Source organism: Mya arenaria, chromosome 5, assembly GCF_026914265.1.
Source record: "Mya arenaria isolate MELC-2E11 chromosome 5, ASM2691426v1".
Classification (NCBI taxonomy): Eukaryota; Metazoa; Mollusca; class Bivalvia; order Myida; family Myidae; genus Mya; species Mya arenaria.
In genome coordinates, this window is record NC_069126.1 from 51,199,000 (window position 1) to 51,223,170 (window position 24,171).

At 34.0% G+C, this 24,171-nt stretch overlaps 1 protein-coding gene across 3 annotated transcripts; it reads right to left on the reverse strand.

The window, feature by feature from the left end:
* Positions 1–350: 350 nt before the first annotated feature.
* Positions 351–23,436, reverse strand: LOC128236184 (hemicentin-1-like). 3 transcript variants are annotated; one of them, XM_052951073.1, is made up of 17 exons: positions 23,196–23,436; positions 22,421–22,759; positions 20,111–20,422; positions 17,795–18,052; positions 17,241–17,501; positions 13,185–13,442; positions 12,133–12,393; positions 9,851–10,120; positions 9,290–9,583; positions 7,400–7,747; positions 6,756–7,064; positions 5,335–5,478; positions 4,100–4,121; positions 2,730–2,818; positions 2,383–2,398; positions 1,228–1,307; positions 351–813 (listed from the first exon to the last, which is right to left on the reverse strand). In XM_052951073.1, exons 1-17 carry the CDS (start codon positions 23,245–23,247, stop codon positions 758–760), a joined length of 3,369 nt encoding a protein of 1,122 aa, XP_052807033.1. In that variant the 5' UTR covers positions 23,248–23,436; the 3' UTR covers positions 351–757. The 3 variants fall into 3 exon arrangements, with proteins under 3 accessions (XP_052807033.1, XP_052807032.1, XP_052807034.1); XM_052951072.1 differs by having other exon boundaries at positions 5,335–5,481; XM_052951074.1 differs by having other exon boundaries at positions 1,172–1,307; positions 5,335–5,481.
* Positions 23,437–24,171: the final 735 nt, after the last annotated feature.

Consider the following 24,171-nt stretch of genomic DNA (forward strand, 5'->3'; position numbering starts at 1 on the left):
CTTACATCCGCTAAGAACAGCCTAATTGTCTTTCACCATTTGTTTTATGTTATCCATTTAAACACGTTTATGACATACTCACATTATACAAATAAAGGCATCTATTGTGTGAATCGGTGAGCAATATGTATACACATGAATCTATTGAAATTACTTCACTTTATCTCAAAGTGGCGTACGAGACAAATTGAGGGGGTCAATGACCAATTATGTATAACGTATGTAAACTGTTCTAACACATCTGGTTAAAGATATTTTCTATCAGTTTTCATTGCTGATTCACTCCTCCACCCACCTCCGCTATTTCATCGAAAACTGTCATAACAAAAACATGACATAAACAAATCATATTATTTATGCATTAGTTTAATGCGATAACAAAGAAATTGCATTATGTTGTTATTAATTGTTATTTGAATTAAGCAAATAATTGATAAAACACACCTACAGATACATTAAACATGAAAAAGTATGTGTATTAACCTATTATATGGTAAAACCCTTACAAATGCTAAATTCTGAGTATGGATTTCAAGACAGGTAAACGTCATCAACTAATTTCTAAATCCATGAGCATTAAAGAATCAAACAGCTAGTTTTAAAAATATGTCATAAAACTGAATAGGAACATATTCCTAAGTTTAAACAGTTCATTAAAGTTCTGAATATTACTTTAAAATTTAGAAACGTCACACACAAACAATACAATAGTAAAATTGAGATAATATTTCGTGTGAGTTCGAGTGTTTTTAGCTACTTAAAGTACTGTCTGCACTGGAATTTTCAAAACCGTATTGTTGTACACGGGATCCTCTGCAAACAAAAGTAAAGGATGTAGAAAACAAAAGCAATCTCAAAGCAACAATATTTTCTTCAATAATCCCATTTAATTAAAGGTGTAGTTAAGACGTGTTGTATGTATTGATTAAAGGGTTCCAAAACCAAAGTTATAATTGTAAATTTTAGTAAGACAAAGTTATTATACATATATTGTCTTAAGTATGCATTGTCTACAGTGTAATACACGTGAACGTGTTGGGTATGAACATTCAATGTAACTTTCAATAACCCAAACCAAAACTGCCATTTTCACATGTGTGCTATGGTTTGTGCATCCGAAGAATCTTATTTCCAGAACGTTGTATACGTTTATGTATGTTAAGAATATTACTTTTTATTGAGCATGTACTTTCTGAGTAGATATGTTCTAGAATACATCATTCCTACCTCCCTTTACATTCTCGTAATAAGCGTTTGACTTTGGATTGGTCAACTCCAAAGGCGTGTACAAGCGCGAATTGTCGGGTCTGAAAAGATTGTCAAAACATATATTACATGTCAATGAACTCGAATGTGATCAATGTCTATGATAAAAGTAAAATGATAATTGTAATAAGATCATAGTCAGCTATGTTTTACTTAAGTTAATCAAGTACTTATAGTATATATTAAATATTGTATCTTGTTTTCGATTATATATATCAGTATTTTTTCTATAACACATGCGTAATATTTAAATACAACTCCGTATGTTCGTGGTCAATTTAGTTTAAAACGATTATGATTTAATTGGTAATAATCCAGCAGGTCATACGGCAAGTTCTCATTTTGTTTGTATGATGAAGATTTCAGCTCAATATTATATTTCGTCTTTTTTCATGTCATAACATTATACAAACGTTCATGACTAATTGAATAGTAACAGGAAACGAAATCAGAAACATATATATATCAATATTATGACATCATCTAACCTGGTATGAGGACGCCAATTAATAAGAGCACATTTCGTTTAAAGTAAAGTGTTCATGTTCTGTTTTCATTTTTACTTGGTATCATCTCAGGATTCACTTGTCTTATAAACATTCGGCTATATATTATGTCTTAAATTATTTAGGGTATTACAATTCAACAATGAATTTACCGTAGCAAATGGTATGGATTTGTCAAGTTGTGGTATTCGGCTCGAACTTATCATAAGGGAAGGTAAAAAATGTAGGTCTGTTTTGTTATATATCACCGGTATAAAACATTTGATGAAAATAAGACTACACTCGCCATCACGTAATACAAAATTTTGTTCAACTTATCCAGGAAATATATTAGCAATACTTACGTCAAAAACTACAGAAACAAGCTCAGTAGCAAAAAAGTTAAAACATAAACCCGGTTTAATTGGACGGGGTAAACGCCAAAGACATAGAACACAAAAACAAAAAAACACAAACAAGAAACATGGAAGAACAGCACAACACTCCACAAACAGCAAGTTCGCCAGAGGCATGCTTACGAAATGAAATCCATAACTGGTTGAATGAAATAGTGTATAAAATGATTACTCGTGACACGTACAATATATACTTAATGGTTATAATTTCTTACCCATCGTTTCCAACACCTAAAATAAATACACAGTATTCAAATTTGAATGTTCCTGTTCATGTTCTAATAAACCATTACGTAGCTTAATTAAGATACAATGTCCTAGACCCTACTTATCCAGAATGAAGTCCTTAGATGAGTCTTGGGATTAGCCTGACACGTACTTTTCATGTTGCTGTTGACAACTTTTTTTATAAAAGCGCCCTTTACTGTTTGATGTTTAAATGTTACGCCCTACATACATTAACCGAATAAGGACGACCGGAATCAGAACATTACATACAATGCGAATAAGAAAAACAAGAAATTAAACCATGCCATTTCATTTCCTGGAAGTGTTCACTTACTTAAAGCATCGTAAACGGGCGACTCTTTTGTCGCTGACACTACTTCATACGCTCCGGCAGCGTTGTATCCCGGGTTTTCAGCACCATGTCTTAAAGAAGTATACTTTAAATAAGCACGTGTTGGAATCTCTCAGCGCTCCTTTCCAGATTTTTTTAATAAAGTCACAAGTAAATGTATTATAAAACTTTTTAATTCGGGACACGAAGCATACTGATACACGAAATAATAACAAAGCGATCAACGTAAAAGAATTATCCCAATTTTACGTATATCAATTATTTTTGTGTATAAAGTTAACTTATGATACATTTATTAAAATCAAACCCTTAAAAACATGTTCCTGAATTTCAGTACAAGAGGGCCAACTGTCGCAAAATACGCATGTCATTTTTAAGGACACCAATTTTGGTGAGAATTGGTGAACATTAGTCATATTCGTAAAGCGGACATTATCAATACGTTTCGGATAATTCGGAATTCTTCAGTAAATACAACTTTCAATCTAGTTATCCAATTGTCAAACCATTGGCCAAATGGCTTGAGTGACTGGGATGGTTCAGCTAGAGATTGAACGTTTCTATGATATGTTTGCCTTACGCATTTTGACCGTGGTTGGTGATGATAAGTCAATACCTTTAATATATGTCAAGGGCCAAAACTCTGGATTTTTCACCTAAATTGCTTGCGAGAAATTGTTTTCATAAACATGATGACCAAGCAATGTAATGGTTAGCGTTCATTCGAAAGGTAAGAGAGCGGACACGTATATTTCTTTAATTTTCATTCATTAGTTCAACCCTTACAGTGGAGTGCCTTTATGTGTCCGGCTTTTTACAATCTTGCTGACCATCACTAGAAAAGGTTAGAATGTGGGCTCCATGACGTTTGTGTAATTTAAGTTGTCAAGGGCCGTAATTCTGAAGTTACTTGATGATCTGACAAAACAGATCGACTTACAACCCGGATAACGTAGTTTGTGTAATTTAAGCAATTCAATGATCATTGCATTGACAGAACGATGAAGGCATGCCTGGTTATCGAACTATATTTCTCAATAACATTTCTTTATACATTTGGTGATAATCGGACACAAGCACATCGAATTCCAATTAGGATAACATAAAGTTTGTATAATTTAAGACATCCAAGGCCATAGTTCTTGACCGATGCGACAGGGCTGGTAAACAAAACTTACCGAAATATTCTGCACATAAATACAGTGCCAAAATTGGTGGTGACTGTAAAAACTGTCCACGAGTAAAAGCTCCCACAACAGGTGGATACAAAATACACACTGTCCTATGACGGGCGTACAAAAGGTATATTTAACATAACAAATGGAAATATACAATAACGAACAGTAACTTACCCATCTTGATCTGAAGGTACATCTGAAATTTAATGGAGACATATTTTTTCACTGGTAATGTTTTAGATAGCTCAGTTATCTATCAAACTAAAGCACGCTTAGCACGACAAACTGTGGTTGGCACCCAACGCTTTAATTAGCTATATGGCTTTTTTCGGGGCAGGAGTATTGAATTGTTATTAAAATTCTTTTATCGATGATAAAGGCAGAATTGATGAAAACATATTAGAATCGATTATTTTTGACCTACTGCTTTTACTTACGTTCTATCTCATGATTTTCTGTATAACTATATATTTTTTTTCAATTATACATGTTTTCAGTACAAACTGGTCCGATAGACGCGGCGAAAGAACTGTTTTCCAACAAAATGATCGGAAATAATGATAAATGTTGCTTAAATTCCCGAAATAAACAAAACCCGGTAACATACTTATATTGAGTTGCATAAAGAGCATTTTCGGGCACAAATATGCCTACTTTGAACGATAATCGAGTTTATTTAACATTATTATATTTAACAACAAAACCTGACAATATAATGTATACATTATAGTGTTAACGAGCAAGATAACCTACCGTACGTTTGTGCATAATCATAATATTATTATCGCATTATTGTGCCAACTAAGTTTGACTGTATTTGGTGGTTTTATACTCTTTAGCCACAACTAATAAGGCTACATATAGATACACCAAAGGAACGAGAAATATTAAAGCAATATCAGATATACGCCGAAGTCTTTGCATGTTTTCTAAGAAAATTTGTTTTAATTTGATGATTTTACTGTTATTTATGTTGGCTAGTTTTCAAATTAAAATCACACCCGGTTTGCCATAGTGGAGTCCACCATACACAATCTCAGCAAACGGAACATCACCTAAAATGACCGGAATCCGGCGTGCATAAAAGGAGAGGGTGCTTGGGTCAAACCCTCAAGCCTGATTGTGAGATAACGCTAAATACAAATGATACTCATCCACATGGAATAATATAAACGCTGCAACAAGGTTAAGATATTGTCGAAACAGTGTAAAGAATTGTATTGATAAACACTGACTTGTGTTTTTGTACAATGTGTTTTCTCACATGTGCCTCGTTATGTGATTTGTATACTGGGTTTATCGCTGTAGATTTTATTGTAGACTTTTGAATTCTCATTCAATCAAAAATGAACATTGAACCCTTTAGTAAAAAAACAACAAACAGATCTACTGAGTTACACAAGTTTTACCTATTTTCCAAGATAGGGACATGTTACAGGAACATTTCAATGTGAACCATCGTCTCAGAACAAACACTATGACGATTACAGCAACAGCTCCGAGACATCCTCCAACTACTCCACCAATAACTGAGGCATGCCTTGGAGTGATGTCTTCTGAAAAGAAATAACGGTAAATTATAGGGTAGATTTATAATCCTTGTAATAAATTCCCACGAACAGACATTACACTAAATGTAACATAATTAACGTTCATGTATAACAAAAATTATCGTTCCCGTAAGTATTAGAAACTTTGAATATTCAAAATGCTTTAATGATTTTTTCAATGTTTTAATGATGAGTGTTGTTTTATTTTAAATCTGTGAAATAGAAACTTTAATATATACGTATACTTTTTAACAAAGAATAATCAGGATTGCGACTATCGGTTATATAAAATGAAGATTCCTCTGAGTGTCATGCTTTGCAGTTATATTTAAGGCTTTTAAACAGAAGAATGTGGATGTGATTGGATAATGGGTTGGGATGCATTTGACTGGGATGACGGGATGATGGAATGGATGGTTATGACACCCACATATTTTGTTTGTGTATCGATCATTTCAAGGTGGTTTTCCAAACCAATATGCAGCATTTCTGTAATTAAGGTACATCAGGCTTAGAAGTAGGCCTACAGAGCATGTGCAATGACGAATAGTATATAACGCACACACCACTCTGATCATCATGGAGAACATGAATGTTTTTAAAGTTTCGTACATTTCATGCTAACTTCTCTCTTTTTAAATCCCTTGACCGGTCACTACTAATTAACAAACATGTTTGACGCTAGATGCAGTCTGAATTTGTTAGCGAGTTGTATGTCATATGGAATTTATAGTATTTATTTCTTCCTTATTTTGCCAAAAAAGATCCATTGCGACCCTTTATACGTATTTGTATTGTACATTTCCAACAAAATTTTTGAACAAGGTACATATTTATGCGAATATAAGTCGACAACAACTAAGTCTAAAAGAAATAAGTAGTTATTCTAAAGACTCACTAAAAGCTGAACTGAAACTAAAGCCTTAGCTTGCTTGGTGTAAAACAAAGATAAACGGATGATTACATTGCATGTTATTGTTCCTCACCAGTACTGAGTAACCAAAGGTTCTTGTAATTATCATCTTAGCTAAACGCCAGGCTACGGAGGCAGTGACTCTGGTTCTATTCTTTATAATCGTATATGGTATGACGCGTTCAGTAATGTTATTTAAATACCACAGTATATGAATACTTCACATCATAACAGTTTGAAAATAAGTTAACTAATTTTGAGAAAATTATCAAGGGAGGGAACTCAAAATATGAATACTTAACATCATAACATTTTGAATATTAGTATCACGCAAAAGTAAAACTGGGAAACAATGAATATGTATTACCTCGTGAAGAAGCCGTTGTAGCCTGTAAAACGTTAGTGTGCTCACTTTCACCAAGCTTATTGAACGCGTACATGCGAAGATAGTACTTTGTTGTATGGTCCAATTTATCAACTGTTTGGTGGTACTGTTCACGTCTGTTCAACACGTCTTCCTCCAATAATGTAGCATTATTCCAATCAACACCGTCCTTGCTTGTTTGTATGGCAAATGTCTGTTTAAATCCACCATTAAAGTTCCCGAACCAAGAAATGTCTATTGAATGCTGCATAACTTTTTCTATGGTCAAAGTCCTGGGGATCTCAGGAGGACCTAAAATATTTCAATTCACATATACATTTTGGTACATATTCAAATAGATTATGTCAGTGAGCGAATAGTGCTTTCGCTTTGTTTGGTTTACTTGAATTATTGTTAGTAGCGTTGTTTAAAACAAGTTGTCATCTATCAATTCAGACAGATGCATTTAAACTAATCATGAACATTATTGTATACAATTTAAATTTTTGCAATCACATGCACTTTTCTGCATGTCATGTGATTTCATGTGTCGTAAGCTCGTTCATTACATAAATTTAACAAATGCAAAAAGATTATGTTTCAATCAATTAAATAAGGTGAACTTTGGATAAACATTATGAGCAAACCTTCTGATTTAACTTCGATGTCTAGTAAAGTTGCTTTGAAATCATTTTCAATACTGACAGGGTAGAAAGTAAAATAATCTGATTCCTCTATGGTAATTGTGATATTTAAAACGAATCCAATGTCATTACGAACATGACCCATAATAGGTAATTCCACTGCAGATTCAAAAACATCCATCGTAACGCTCTTGTTCTCACTCGTATTTTTACCGGAGTCCTTCAATTTGGCGACCACACTTCCGTAATTGGAGTATATCTTTATTTGTAATGATAGTGTGTCTCCAAGCTTGCCAGATACAACGATGACGCCATCATGAGATAATTGAGGAAACAGTACAACAGGCGCATCTAAAATTACAAATAATTGACGTGGTTTTCATTTGCTCTCTGCTCTCATACGAAAAATACGTTCAAATATATTACTGGAAAATATTACTTACAGTTTAGGGCTAGTATTTTTAAATATGCTGCGTGGAAAGCTATCTACAAAAACATTATTAATTAGAAATTATAGAAGAAATGCAGCTATTCGATTTTCGAAATATTGAATCCTGGTCGCTATAGATAAAGCAATTACATTTACTGACTTTACCGTTTAATACTTATAAACATCAGAGGGTGGTGATGCATACGAAATATGTGATAAAACATAATAATTTATGTCTCTCGGGTTCCTAACACGTTTTGGGAGCGGATTCATTGAAATATATCAATACGGCTTAAATCTACGTCTGTAACTCCTCGACGGTTTGCGGAAAGCAATATCAACTCCGTAATTTAACTAATTCAAAGTGTTTGTGGCGGAAGTTTTGTGTTGGGCATGAATTAAAGTCAAACCCACCCTTCCTAACCAATATTGGCCACAGGTTAGAGTTTGTTTGTTTTTTGTTCGTTAGTTTTAGTCATGTCTTATAACCATTTTATTTGTCCTTCTTTTATTCTTATGACGTATGTTTTGTTCAAGAGTGTCAAATATAAATACGTGTCTAACTATGCCTCTTTATATTATGTTATTTATTCTACATATCATCGTATGGCATTTTTGTTGTTCAGGAGTGCCACTTATTAGTATTCATGACTATATCACACTTTATTACGTTCCTTATGTCGTTTGTTACTCCTTTTCTCGTGTGTATATTTTCTTCATGATTGAACTTATGTTTAGCGTATATGATTTTCTAGTCAGTTTATGTTATTGTTTGTCGCCAATGGTTGGTGCTCTTATTATATTTAGTTGTGATATGTTCTTTTCTCATTTTTCACACCTAGTTTGTATTGCTAATGAGTATTGTTAGCGCTTTTTAACTATTTTGTACTTAATGTTAACGTGAAACCTGATTAATTGTATCTGGGGGGGGGGGGGGGGGTACATGTATGTTATTGAAGAAAATGTCTTTTGAATAAAAAAAAAAAAATTTAACACATTGAACGTGTGTCTCCTTGCCAATAAGGCGGTGTGAAGTGCATCGATTTAATCCCCGATGACGGGTGACAGGCCAATCTGAAGTACGAGGAAGTAAAAACGAAAGCGGTTTGGAAAATCTAGACACATATTTTCAAATAGTTATTGTTTAAACGTCGCAGTATCATATACCAAAGCAAAAACTAGCTGATTTACAGTATCAGTTTCTTTTATATGTATAATGCATTTTTATTTCTGGTTTTAAGATGGCTTACCTTGAATTACACAATATCTAATATCGGATTGTTTTACCATACCAATACATCAATTAAGTGGAAACCTGATAAGACTTTTGATCCTCTATGACATTTACTGTACAAGAAATATTATTATATCTATATATTGTAAATGCACTAGGCAGACAAAGCACTTAGTTGTTAAACATCAAGTTATAAACAGCAACAACAAACTGAAAACCAAGAATGTACCTTTCACAAGCAGGTACGTTGATGCTTCCATGACAGTCTCTGTTGTTGGATACCGCACTACACCATTGCTGACTGAGCATGTGTATATTCCAGAATATTCGTACGAAAGATTTGTGAGGCGCAATGTTGGATATCCACTTTCAGGGATGACTCTGGTTAAGTTAGTACCTGGCCACTCCTGTTTCCAATTGATGTATGTATATGAGTTCGGCACACCGTTTGCAATGCATTCTAAGACAACGGAAGTGTCATCGGATGTTGTATTAGTAGTCTGTACGTGAACATCAGGGGGGTCTGAAGTTTCAAGTTTTAAAAGGGACGATTATACAAAGGTTAAAACCGTTAAAATGTTTAAGTTGTTTGTCGCCTGAGGTTAAAACTTTCCCATTCATACACATCTGTATGGGGTAGAACAACGACTTTCACGACTGTAAAGGAAACAAAATGTTATCATACCCGTATTCTATTAAACTCATTATTGAAATGAGCTACAATGAGCATTTATTTAACGTGTGATCATGAATCCTGATAGCAACGATTGACCAATCACCGTACACTTACATTCGACTATCAATATCAAAGATGTCTCGGCTTTTTTCGTGTATTCTTCCGCGGTGTTTTCTAAAATGCATACATAACTTCCAGCATTGTCCCTGGTAGCTTTCTCAAGTGAAAGTGTGCCAGAAGGTTGTATTGTGACATTTGCAGCGTCCATCCACTCCTGTCGACATCCAGGCCAACAGTCGGAAGTGCATCCTATGTTTTCGATTGTTTCCCCTTCCGTCACAGTGAATGGGGAAGAAACGTTTAGAATAGCTCTCACCGGACCATCTGCAGACATATTTACATATACTCATTTCGCTATAATTTACTATTATCGCTTAAGATGATAAGTTCCCTTTTAAAAAACAGATTTACACGAAAGATGGTGTGCTTTTACATACGTTTGATAAAGCATTCCGATGAAAGGAAATGCCAAATCGGCAGTTAGAGCCATGCTTGCTTTTAAAGAATTAGTGATAGCCAATGTCGTTATAGATTGTTCAGAAACTATAATATCCCGAACCTTCCATATTCAAATATCATTTCATTTAGTAATGATTAACAATCCAAAAGTTAAATGTATTACAACTCACAAAGCAAACGTATAAATTGAAATCATTCAGTGTGCCAGTAAAAATAATCGTATAAGATAACAGTGAGGTTAAATCATGGGTGTTCATAAATCTTGTAAACATTCTAGTTTTCATGTTCTTGTTCGTCGATGTATACTACAACAAGAGTTGTCACAGAAACAGCTCGCTCCACTATTTCACAGCTTTAAACCAGAATTATTCAGCAGAATAATGAAGGGCCATCATTTGTATAACATGCACGATAATAAACTATCTTGGTTGAGTAGGTTGGATGATTGGGAGCCACTGGCAATCCACCAAATAGTTATTGCACCAAGCTATTGCCATATGCACTCTAACATGCAAGCCAATAACCAGGATTTCTTGCTTGAAACACATTACTAAAGTTTTAATGCAATACACAATGTATTTACTAAGATATTGACTTAAAAGTGTTTACATATATAAAACCTAAACTTGAATGTCTTAGGCAAATAATAAACGGCCATTATTTGCATTGTACAAAAAAAACTTAAAAGTTATCTAACTCGACAAATCAAGTTGGTTCGACGGTTGAGTACTGTCGTATAAAGCCCATTAATACTCAGTTGAAGCTATTGACCTACATGTGGTAACATGCAAACCCTAAAGCAGAACTTCTAAGGCAAATATTTAGGGGCAATAATTTGCATTGTATGAAAAAACAGAGTTATCCAATGAGATTAATCAAGTACTAGATTGATCGGTTGAGTACCTTTGTATAAAGGCACATTGCAATACATTACTTAGTGGCTGAGATGTTAGCCTACGTGTGCTTACATACAAAACTTCTACCATAAATTCAAAGTCGAATATTTAAGCATTATATGCAAAATAGAGTTATTTTACTTCATTAATTAAGTAGGTTAAATAGTTGAAAACACATATTTTAAGTTTAAATGCAAAATAGGACTAGCAAAGCTTTCAATATTCTTCGAAAAGTCGTGTAAAAATCATTGAGTTAGACGGACGGTACTCTCAAAAAAGTAAATTATTTTAATATTGAAAAAATCAATCATGTACAATATTTACAAAAACTTATATATTGATCGCTATGAGATTTCAAGTAGCATAAGTCATTCATACATATATATTTGTGAAATTTCTCATCGTCTTACACGAGTTATGAGCCTTCAATTTGTAAAAATGGTATGAAATATCTTGTGTTACATGTATCTAAAATGTTACATATACACTCGTTAAAGTTTACAGAAGTGTTGGTCAGCATTGGAAATTCTGCACTTGCGATTCTTCGAACATTTGCCTTCTTTTAACAAACGTTATAACGCTTGCAATAGAAAACAATAATCATAAAACATGTGTCGCATGTAGCACCCCAAATGACCTGCACCTACACAGTAAAACTCGATCTATATGTTGGGCAGCATGTCTTGCCATGCACCTTCCATTTTTGAAACTTTTCACTTTTGACCAATAAATCTTTACGGCCAAAGGCAGTGCACCAACAATCATGTCACTTCATAGTTATGTTGGTCAACATGGGTTATTGTGCACCTGCCGGTTAAACCTGAGATATGGCCCTTGAACAAGTAAAAAAAGGTCCGTAAAATGTTGAGTCGCATTTAGCCATTCCTCTGTTCAGGTGGCGTCTGAGAGATGTTTTATGATTGCTGTATTCACTTTAATATTATTATCGTCACATTTCAGAATCTAAAACTATCAACTTACATCTAACCCGGACTGTAATCGTTACATTAACGGATTTCTCGCTCCATTCTGGGTTACTTGCTACACATGTGTACAGTCCGGCAGACTCCTTGTGTAGGACGCCTAGACTGAGGTTTCCTTGGTAACTTAACAGAGACGGTACCCACATAAGAGAACATTCCGGGAAGCAGTCAGATGAACAAACTACGCTGTCCATAGTGTTACCGTCGTTCAGTTCATACTGGGTACTGACCGGAAGGACAGCTGCATGATCAGGTCCGTCTGCATGGTTTGAAAAATAGATATTCACACATTAATATATACGATGGTTGTACGGAAATTACATGCATAAGGCCTAACACAACCTTAAATAGAATGATTGCTTACAAATATGGATAATATGTCAAATCATTACTGTTGTTAACAAACCCAAACTTTTTTAACAATTTACTATTGGTTACCATAACAAGATATTGCCATGTACAGAGCATTTTGAATTTTATTATATTATTTTAATTTAATATTTATTTTTTCCGGACTTTGCTAATGATAACGAAATTGTTTACTTGAAACCCAAAATAATACAACAGTAAAATAGCATCGTGCACATCAAAAATAACGACACGTCACGATTTACGAATAATATTCGAACCGTATATTTTGTAAGAAGTATACGATCATAAGTATCTAATGTTCTTTACAGTTTAAATACAACTATCTTGCTCACTATGTTATAACATCTAAAAGTAAAAACAATGACCAGAAGGAAGGCATAAAGAACGCACAACTAAACACTACATGCAATCATACACCATCAATTGAAAAATCTCTTGATCTCAAGTTAACATCGTTCTGAAAAACAAATGTTCTTAAATGGGATGATGCAGATCATCATGCCATTTAAGAACATTCATTTTTCAGAACCAAAAGAATCGAGGTATTTCGAAAGTGGTTTCTAATTAACATATCAAAATACGTAGCCCCGAGTATTTATTTTAAACAGTAGTTTCGAAACTTATGATAATGATTAAACAGTTGTCATTATTTTTATATAGAAGTGCATAATATCTTACATATACTTTGGACTTTAAGTTGTTTGACCATTGAGCGTGCTCCAGTCCTTGACGCTGTGCACGAATAAACACCAGCCTCCGATTTTTGTAATGTAGCCAGATCTAATATAGCTGTGCTTGTAAACGGAGCACGGTCCTTGTTCCACATAAACGTGCAGCCCTTGCAATCAGACTGACATTCAACTGGCAGAAACAATGAGCCCTCCCTTTGTCTGATGGTAGTTGAGGATGTGTTGAAAGTTATGCTTTCTGGCCCGTCTGAAAACATATATAATCCAAAATAAGTCTTATAACCAAATTGTTACCATTAATAACAGCAAACAAAATATCTCGTTCCTAAATAAATGTGATTGAATAATTTCACATTGTTGTTGGAAAGAGTTCAAAAGCAAAATGACAAAGGGTGCACCGTCAGATCTATCGCAATAATAGACAAAACACATTTGTGTACACTCAAGACATATGTGTGTATTGTAAACAAAATGGCATGTTTTATGAGCAAAATTTTAATACAATTAAGTACAATAGCTCTAATGCTTGCACATTTTATTGTTAACCTGTGTTTGGACAGACCGCTGTTATTGCACTCAGCGTGCTTAGTTTTTTAATTTGTTTTTATTGAACAAATCAAACACATTATATATGTAACTCCCTGAAAAAATGCGATCTGATCTTTTTATATATATTCCAGTGATAATGATGATTCCAATTTACAATGATGTTTACCACAATACATTGCTACTAAAATGTGGGTTTTATTGGAAGAGTCAGCGTTCTTTTGAATCATCGTTTTTAAAACATTGACCAGTTATATAATTATGGCAGAACAAGCTACAGACTTAATAACACCAATTGAAAGTCAACAATCGTCTTTAATACACATTACGAAAGTTATAAGCGACGGTGAAGAAATGATTCACAGCAAAATGTATTATATTTAAACATACTACGTTCAGGAATGTCCCAGAAGTTTGTCATAAACATTTATTGTTTTATGCAAGTTTGGTTTCATATTGTTTCATTATAATTGCTCGAGCATTCTGGATCGGCCCATTTACAAGGTAATAACCTATATTTGATACAGTGGCATTTGTATCTTGCAATAGTTTTCATCTAATTCTTATGAAACTGTGTCAGAATACTTGACTATATATAGTATTGCAATTTGTGAATTTATGCCATCTCAAGTCAATAACTAGGTAACTAAGTCGAATCATAGGAAGTGTTTATTCAGTTTTGTATTGTTAAGCCGTCCATAGAAGCCAATGATAATTGTCTCGTACAAAACATACATTTTGTTAGGATAAAAGCAATGATGTGAAAGTGGTCAATTGAAATTTAAGATGTTCTCAGGAGTTGAACGGAAATAGAAGGCAGAAAAAATCATGGTTATGTCGCAGGTCTGTAGATATGGAGGAGTTGCACACGAATAACACAGGAGTAACTTGACTGTATCATGCGAATTGTGTATATTTCGCGAATGTCGTGCAATGTCGTGCGATTGTATAAAGAGTTCCACCAAACCTTTTGCAACCACGTCATGCCAATTGTCGTACGAATCTCGTGTAAATATCGCATATTTGTTTAACGATAATATTTGTAAAGCTCTAGTTGGACAAAAGGTCGATGAATATGTTATAAAATAAAATAAGGAGGTTCGAATTTCAAGCCACGACCAATCTATCACCACAAGACACATGCCTATTTTTTTCTACGACTATCGCACGATATCGCAAGTGAAGGCATTGTTTTCAACAAATTATTATTATTATCGACACAATGTACAGTTAAGAGGGACTGTATTCCTGACCGGGATCACATTCCCTTCAATTGTTGGTGAGTGAACGGGATCGCTGTGTTGAGATTGTTTATTCATTCAGAAACTTGAACTAGAAGCATATTCAGGTGAAAATTCAGGCTGTTTAAGAAAGATCGGAGGGAAATGCCGTGAAGGCTGCAAATTTGTGTTTTTTGAACTCAAAACTTTTGATCTAATTAAATTTGTTTGACGCTCAGATATGTAGTGTGGTGTACAAAGACGAAACAACTCAACTTCGGAGTTCGAATATATTTATTTACGTTGTCGAATGAAACCTAAAACATATAATAAACATATAAAAGTATATGCTAACATAGTCATATTATTAATAACACAAAATACAAAGACAATGGACTGTGATCGGTAAATATATCAAGGGAGACTTCGCGGTTAAATACATAAAACATTCTAAGAACTATGAGTAATAAACTTACCAGGCACGTCTAAATAATAATTATATATGAAAGAATATTCCAGCTCAAAGATAAGAGCGAATATTAAATAAATGAGTTAAATATTTCAGCTCAAAGACAAGAGCGAATATAGTAACAACTGTTACAATTGCAATCTTGACTTGCGTCGATGATGATTCAGAACGGAATGATATATGTGTATAAATAAATAAGGGCGTGTGCAATGAAGCGGGAAAAAGGGGAAAATGCATTATGAACCAATCAATCACTCTATAAATTTAGACAAACTCGCATAACCAGTATTCACGCTCTGACGCACTCGGACATAGACGGACATTGACGGACATAGACGGACAGTAACGCAAAGAGGACAATAACCACGTAGCACAACACTAAACACGACGATACACAAACAATACAAATCAATATACGATATAGAACCATACCAAACACACAAACTGATAAAATACTGAAATATGCACCTTGCTACAGATATAAAGGCATTTCGAGATATTTAGACATTGTTAAACTGCAGTATTCGATTCTTATTTTATTCTAGATAGTTGTTAATACTTCTATTAAATCTGAAGAAAAAAATATATTTTAGGTTAAATGTCATAAAATCTTGTACAGGTCATATGACATTTTGAAAACATGCCTACGTTCTGCAAAGTAAGAATCAAAACTTACTTGAAATTAAGGTTTATCCAGATTTTATCATTTTAATTATAAAGCCTTAGATTTGTAAGTCACATCCTCACTTAGTAATGTTTTGAGAAATAATAACCAATGACTCCGCAAACAATTATCTAACATAAATCACATTTATTCTGCACATAGACTTCAAGAAGAGTATGTATGTGTTTGGCAAATAAAATACTTAGTATCTGCCGATTGGCCGCTTTTATTATTTTTATTTAAGAAATTGATTTGTATATCCATATGATACTTTTAGATATAAATGATTTCAGTTATTTATTTTAAGATTAAGACAAACAATGGATTATATAAAAATACGTATAATTTAGTTAACCATTTCTTCATGTCATATTCACATATTTCAAGCGCATACATTGCTTCAGTTTTAAATTTAAGCATTTTTTTCTGATTTTTTTTCTTAAACTCCTCTGTTTTTATAAACCAAAAGACTGAAAACCTAAGATTAGATTTCCTTTGCCTATATCATGATTTACACCTGTCACATGCAATATGTATACATGTTTGTGTATAAGCTACCTAAATTAACATTAAAAGGACGTCACTGTTTATACTTGCCATATTTCGTGAGCCAATGGATGTTTTATCATAAAAATGTAAGGTGCTTTTTTTCTTTTAGCACAGCAAGAATTTGTCTCTATAGGATTAGTTTATTTTAGTCTAAGTGCAGTTTTAACGTCGTTTATTTCAAGAAATCTCAAATGCCAATGCCATTCAAAGATTTTTCCCACAAAAGTAGAAAAATACAAAATAATTTTATTGTATTAAAATCTCCATTTTTCGATCCTGATTCTTGTTTACAAACTTCATGGAAATCTAGAAGTTTAAATTTATTGATGTATATCTTTTTTATGATTTACACATTCATTAATAATACGCTACCTTTAATACTGCCAATATCGTTTGTGGCACGAACTTATGTGATCGACTGACTATGTATTTCGAACATTGGCAAGAATATAAAGCAAAACTAGGTTGTTGAAAGCGTTAAGCTTAACTCAATAATTGATAAAATAGATAGTTTTGAAAAGGTTTAAAATACGGTTCTTAAACATTTAAGGTTAAGATTTTATGACTGAGGTTTAGATAAAATAATAAACAACTTACATACAACGTTAACATCAAAGTAGGTAGAGCTAACGGTTGATGTCCTGTCATTGGTTGCAGTACATGTATACCTCCCATCCGACGCCTTTGTAGCTCCTTGTAGGCTGATAGTTTGCCCTGAGGAAGAAAAATCCCCGGGCCCAGTCCACATGTATGAGCAAGGCCAACATGACGCTGAGCAGGTTACTGTAGCTAAGGTCTCACCAATTTCAACTGTGTAATGTGTGTCAGCTGGATTCAATGACCCACTGCTTGGACCGTCTGATAAGAAAAGTCATTGATTAAAGTTACACCTGTTAAATCATACAAAACGCATTGGTTCTCATTTTGGAATTACATGCTTAGGATTTTAAATCCGGATATTGACTTTTAAATGTATAAACGTTCGTGTTGTTTCAACAGTACAGCTCTTTTGTTTTCAGATGATTTATTCGCTTTTATAAGCTGTATAAAAAAAGAGAATAAGCTGTTTTAGTCTGACCAACAGCAGTGTACCCTTGATAAATACACTTAATAAATCTTTAAAATAGTACTTTCAAAAACGTTACACTCACGAATGACTTTAATACTGAGTGTTTTTTCCTTTGTCGTAGCCCCGGTCCGAGATGCCGTGCACGTATACTGACCAGCTTCATTAACTAACAGCGACATCAAATTCAGAACATCTGTGTTTACAATGGTAGTTTGTCCGCGTGACCACGAGAAGCTGCACCCGTTACAGTCAGCTTGACACATGACTGGGTCGAGTACAGTGTTCAGGAGCTTTTCATAAGACGTGATATTGGGGCTGAAGCTTACACTGTCTGGACCGTCTGAGGAAAAAAAAATACAGCATCCTACGCAGACAAAGGGCTTGGGCATGAACGACACATACGGCTTTTCTAAAAAGACGTGCCTGGATCTTAGAATCCGGATCATCTGACGGAAATTTAAATAACATAAATACAGCCCCGTCCGCAGACACGTGATTGCAGCAATAGAAGAGTTTATGGCCTTCTGGAAAGACGTGGCTGCAGCTGATACTGTCTGAACCGTCAGAGGGAAATAGAAATATAAGATAAACACAGCCTTGTCAACATTCACGTCACTGGCGCAAGAACAAAGTTGAGTACGTTATCATAGAACTCGGCTGTGGGGCTGACGATTACACTCTATGGACCTTCTGAAGAAAATAGAAATATATCATAAATACAGTCTCGACCACTTAAGTTTGACTTGGGGCAACCTTTTAAAATGCCGTAGAAGCGGATCTCACGCTTACATCTCTTGACCGGCTGAGGGAAATATAAATACAATATAAATATACCTTCGGTTGATCCCAGCGTTGATGGTCTTCTTCAAGAACGTTGATGCGGAAGAGAGCTAAGAGTATCTAGACCGGCAAAAGGCAATATATATATCATAATTATGAATATAGCATAGTCAAAAGACACTGGTGATGACAACGTTCAGTGTCTAGTTAAACGCCATTAAAGCGGGAATAAAGTTAACAGTCTCTGGACCGGCTGAGGGAATTGATGATTTTTCATGATTTTCTTAAAAGACTTGGAAGCGGGAATGAAGCTTACAATCACTGAACCGTCTGTAGTAAAAATAAATAATATATATATATATATATTTTCCAAAGACACGTACCTTGGGAGGACAAAGTTCATGGTCTACTTAAAAAACATTAAACTGGAGCTGAATCTTATAGTCTCATGGCCGGCTGAAAGAAACATCAATACAATATTAAAATTAAATGACTTCGTAGCGGGACTGAAGCCTACACTTTCTGGACCGTCTGAAGGAAAAATAAATACAATGTGAATTTAGCTTCGTCTAAAATCACGTGACTTGGAAGGACAGATATCATTGCCTTTTAAAAAGACGTTGCATCAATGCTTAAGTTTCCACTCTTTGGACCGTCTAAGGACAAAAAAAAACATAATATAAACATAGACTCGTACTACGAGACGTGACTGGGAAAAGAACATAGTTCAGGACTTTCTCATAAGACGCGTCAGCTAACCTAAAGCTAATATAACCAGGTAGTCTTTCATAACTAGTGTGAGTGTTTTTCAGGTGTATATGTTCCGTTATGTTTGAATAGCTTCAGTGTGATAAAAGTCTCACGGCAGTAAACACCATTTTCTAACATATCATGTATTCACTGTCATTGCACAATGCATTAAATCCTTTGTTTCTTTTCCTTTCTTATTTACTTTTGACTTGCTTCTCTTAAGAGACAGAGCTATATATAAGTGATTCAATAAATACAATTATTTATACAATGTGATAAGAATCAATTAATACGTTGATGACTATACATGTATTCACTATTTAGCTGGCGTGGTAAGAATCTTTCTCTTTTTTTCAATTGTCTTGTGTATATTTTGCATGTTGTTTTGTAATCGTGTATTTATGTATTCTTGACTTTATAATATTCTTAAAGTACTCTTTATTTGTAAAAGTTGTTCATCTACTCCCAATATTCTATCGAACTACAGAGGCTTATTACATAAGGTTACAGATACAAATAGTAAACCATGTGTTATAAGAGAAATAGTTACAATATTCTTCAAGATTGTGTTTCCTAAGTCAATGAGAATTGGAAATGCTATTGCAATACTTTACATATACCTCAAATTACAAATTAGAAAAATCACATAAAAAGAATCATTTGAAAGGACCTATTAATAAAATAAACAAGCACTTATTTATTTGTTAACGATATAAATATGTTACATGAAAAATATTTTAATAAAACTTGTATGTACTCCAATACTAATTTACAATATTCACGATGTTTGAAATGACATATTTACTGTAAATATAATAAATTGCAAAAATCCTCATAAAACGCTTTGTTGATAAACAACGGTACATACACAGAACGTTTATTGTAAATCCTAAACTCTCGGACGACGTGTACCCGTTAGTAACGTTTTCAGTTGCCGAACATTTCATGACAATTGTGCTGTCCATCTTCCGCACGTAAGAAATGGTGAGTTTGTGTCTGGAAGCAGAGTACGAGTAACGTGTGTTGGCTGGGTTTGTATGACCATCTATTAACCAGGTGTAGGATAAACTAAGCCCGTGGTTTTTCGGTGTGGTTGTGGAGGTACTACTGCACGTGACACTGACATTTCCACCGACGGAAGGGTCATTGTTTGACGAAATGATAGGTGGTTCTGGATCTCCTTCAAGCAATAAAATATACATATTACTCTAGTATTTAATTATTTATTCGGTAAAAACTACACAAAAATGCTCCATTCGTGGCTTAAGGGTGCAAGTGTTAAAACAATTTATTCCAAACACAGAACGTCTAATGGCTGAATATCATCAATACGCTGAAAAGAAAACATTTCTGAATATCCTAACAGTCTAGTGTTGGTATGGAGCGGTATTCAGTTCAAAAATGAAATTGGCAATTTGTTAACATTTATATGCTTTATTAATAATCTGTATATTACTCTATACATTGAAGTATTTAAAGAATTATTCGGTAAAAACTACATAAAAATGCTGCATTTGTGGCTAAAAGGTGTAAGTTTTAAAACAGTGTATTTCAAACACAGGACGTCTAATGACCAAATATCAATATGCTGAAAAGAAAACATTTCTGAATATCCTAACAGTCTAGTGTTGGTGAGTACGATTTTTTAAAATTTATTTTAGAATGTTCAGGAATCACCTTTTTTTCAAACCGTGAATTTTCACATATCCAAATGAAAATGGCTAAGCAATGGTTCTTATCCTGTCCCTAAAATAGTCCACAATACCATTTCTAAAATCTATACACAAAAACGTCTAGTGTTAGAAGTCTGTTTACATAGAACGAGTAGCGTTCTGTTAAGACAAATATCAGATAATGTGGTACTTCAGAGTTTACACCTGATACCAACAGTAAATACATATGTTATATATAGAAACACGTGTGTGCAGGGATTCCGCGATTATTTGTTTGACTCAGCGATTATCAGTTTTGCGGCCCATAGAACGTTCTGAAGTGATATGGGAACCAGTCACATTATCTATAATGATCTATTTAGATAACCAGTCTAAAAGAAACTTACGTAGGGAACCAGACAACAGGAAAAAGACAGACTTTGCCCGTCGACGATTGACACCTGACGTACATTTAAGTTCTGACCATCACTTTTTACATCCATCATCATCCTTTACAAGATTCGACACTTGAGCTCATCTTTATTCAGGTATGTAATTTGGATGTTAGTTTATATGTCGGAACAACAATAGTACGCACGTGAATTCAATTTACGTCTTTAAATCCAATTTCAACTTAATAATCACAATTTATGGATCTGCCTGAACAAACTCATTAGTAAAATCTTAAAGGTAGACAAACGCGAATGCAGTTTAGAAAAATATGCTTGTGTTTGATAAACAGTGTGGACTATACGGCGGCGTTTTTATACAGTGTTGCCTGTTGACATTCTAAAACCAAAACAAAGGTAGCGGTAAAATTAATTTTTTTCTACTTGAAAACAGCAACTGTACATACATGTTGGAATAAATAATACGAGGATTTTGTTTTTTTAAGTACAAACAATTGTTTTACGTGCTACGTTTTCATGTTTATTAAATTGAATTTGGACATTCAAGACATAAAACGACAGAATCAGTGATTTGTACTATAAAAATGCGGATAGACGTTTTGGATCTTTCAAGATGAACAATTGAAATTGATGGGAACATCAAATGACAACACGGAATTGTTTGCCTTTTGACAGACTCTCAAAAACTAAATTTAATTTGGGAGTGAGTTAATTAATCGTAGTCAAGCCAGAAGGAAATAAGAATTCACAACTGGATTGCAGGTAAACTTTCAAAGAAGCCTTCAAACTTACAAAATAAGAAAAACAAACATATGCATTAAAGAGGTTAATACACGACGTGGCCGGGCCGTTGAATAAAAATTGGCCCTTGTGCTCAAAATGTCCCTCGACTACGTCACGGGCCATTATGAGTCGCCTGGGCCAATTATCAATCAACGCCCGGTTACGCCGTGTATTAACCTCAAATTAACACCCAATAGCAAATATATACAGGAAGCTTGTGAACGATTTAAATATATAGGGAATCATTTTGAGGAATTGATAAAACAGCATTATTATTTATGTGCACACAGATAACAGTAACAGCAAAGTGATAAAACATAGGGTGATAAATACCGAGTACAAACAGTGTTTTGCACGCCTTTTCTTCTTTGGATTGGGTTTCGATGACTTTATAGGTCCCTGCTGACGTTACCTGTATATTAGATAACGTAATAGAAAAGTCACCATTGGCAGCATTTCCTGAAAACGTGCAGTCTGTAGGTGTGCATGGCTCTTGATCCATAATCGCACCGTTATAGAAATCTATACTCATCAAATTGGTTTCGTCCTTCCGAATATGGTAGCTTATAAGGCCTTGAGTGTTCACAGTTGTAATCATTGAAATTTTTACAACGTCATCATGTACCCTTTGAAATAGTCGAGGTGAACTTGCAGGGCAGGCCCTGACCGAATCTGAAAAAATAGAATATTAGTTTACTTTATTTTCATTAAATCACAACACTAGTGGATTACATAAACTTTACGCAAACTTTCCTGCTTATTAGTATTTCAAATGCTTGTGTAAACATGGTTTTAATTACAATACATTATTTAACCACAGAGTTGCGATTGTTTTGAAACGAACGGAATCGTGAATGCCGCTCATTTTTGTTATACAATCAAATGCAAGTATATACATTTGATAGAATAATACTAAGCAGTTAATTTTGGGTTTTTAATTTGAATGTTGTCTGGCCATTTCTCAATTATAAACCACTATGACTGAGGATATCTCACTTTTCATACAGCTCCTTTCTTATAAAGTTCCATTGCCTTACTCGCGCTATTTGCCGTGGTTTACCAGTCATGATATATAACAACCTAACGAAATGAGTAAGTTCTGACTCACCAATAAATACTAGCGTATTTATCCAAACCAATAAAAAAGAGTATAATTCCATATTAGCCACGCAAACTGAACAGGAAACAACACATTCATGTATTACGTTTAATTATGAATAATTAAGATGTTTGTATAATCCAGAATATACGTCTGACTTCCTTTGTTTTAAGTTTATTTCTCAACCTAAATACAAAAAGATTAAATCTTAACATGTTTAATATAACTTCCGGGTTAACAATAAAGCTGTTGAAGAGGTATTGTGATATGATGTTTATGAAAACGATCTAAGAAGGATATTTAAGTGGTTTTGTTTAGAGAGTATTTTTTTGTTTAAGGTTATCGTACTGACGGTGGTATAAAGCGAATACTTCAATATTTGTTTTGTCTTTCGGAATATATAAAAATGTAACATAAAACTTGAATATGTTTTACATATACGACACACACCACTATTCGTAAAAATTGAGTTTTCATATAATAAATATATAGTACTGCCACAATTGTTTCAAAGCGAAATAATCTTACAATAGCTTTATAACCAAAACGTAATTTAATGAACTATTGTAAGTCCCTTTTGTTTTAAATGTGTTCGTCCGAAGACGCAGACCTAGCTGCCCCTACCCGATATTCAGGGTTCTCTGCTAACTCCATGGCGACGCCATCATGTAGTCTCATATGAACCTCTCTATAATGATCAATAGTTTAGCCCTTTACTTCCAAAAATCGTAGGTGATTATTCACTAGTTGGCACGCAATTAATTTTAGCTACGCCCCAAAACAATGAACAGAACTACATTGAAACATCGATAATCCAAAGTTGTTGGAACCAAGATAAAAATATTGGATTGAAGTTTCCAACATGTTGCAATGTATTGAGTGATCGTTCAGAATACAGGTATGTTCAATTATTCTTAAATGAAAGGCAAACAGTTTGTGATTATACTTTTCATTATAAACTAGCAAGTTGGCATTGGATGGTCTT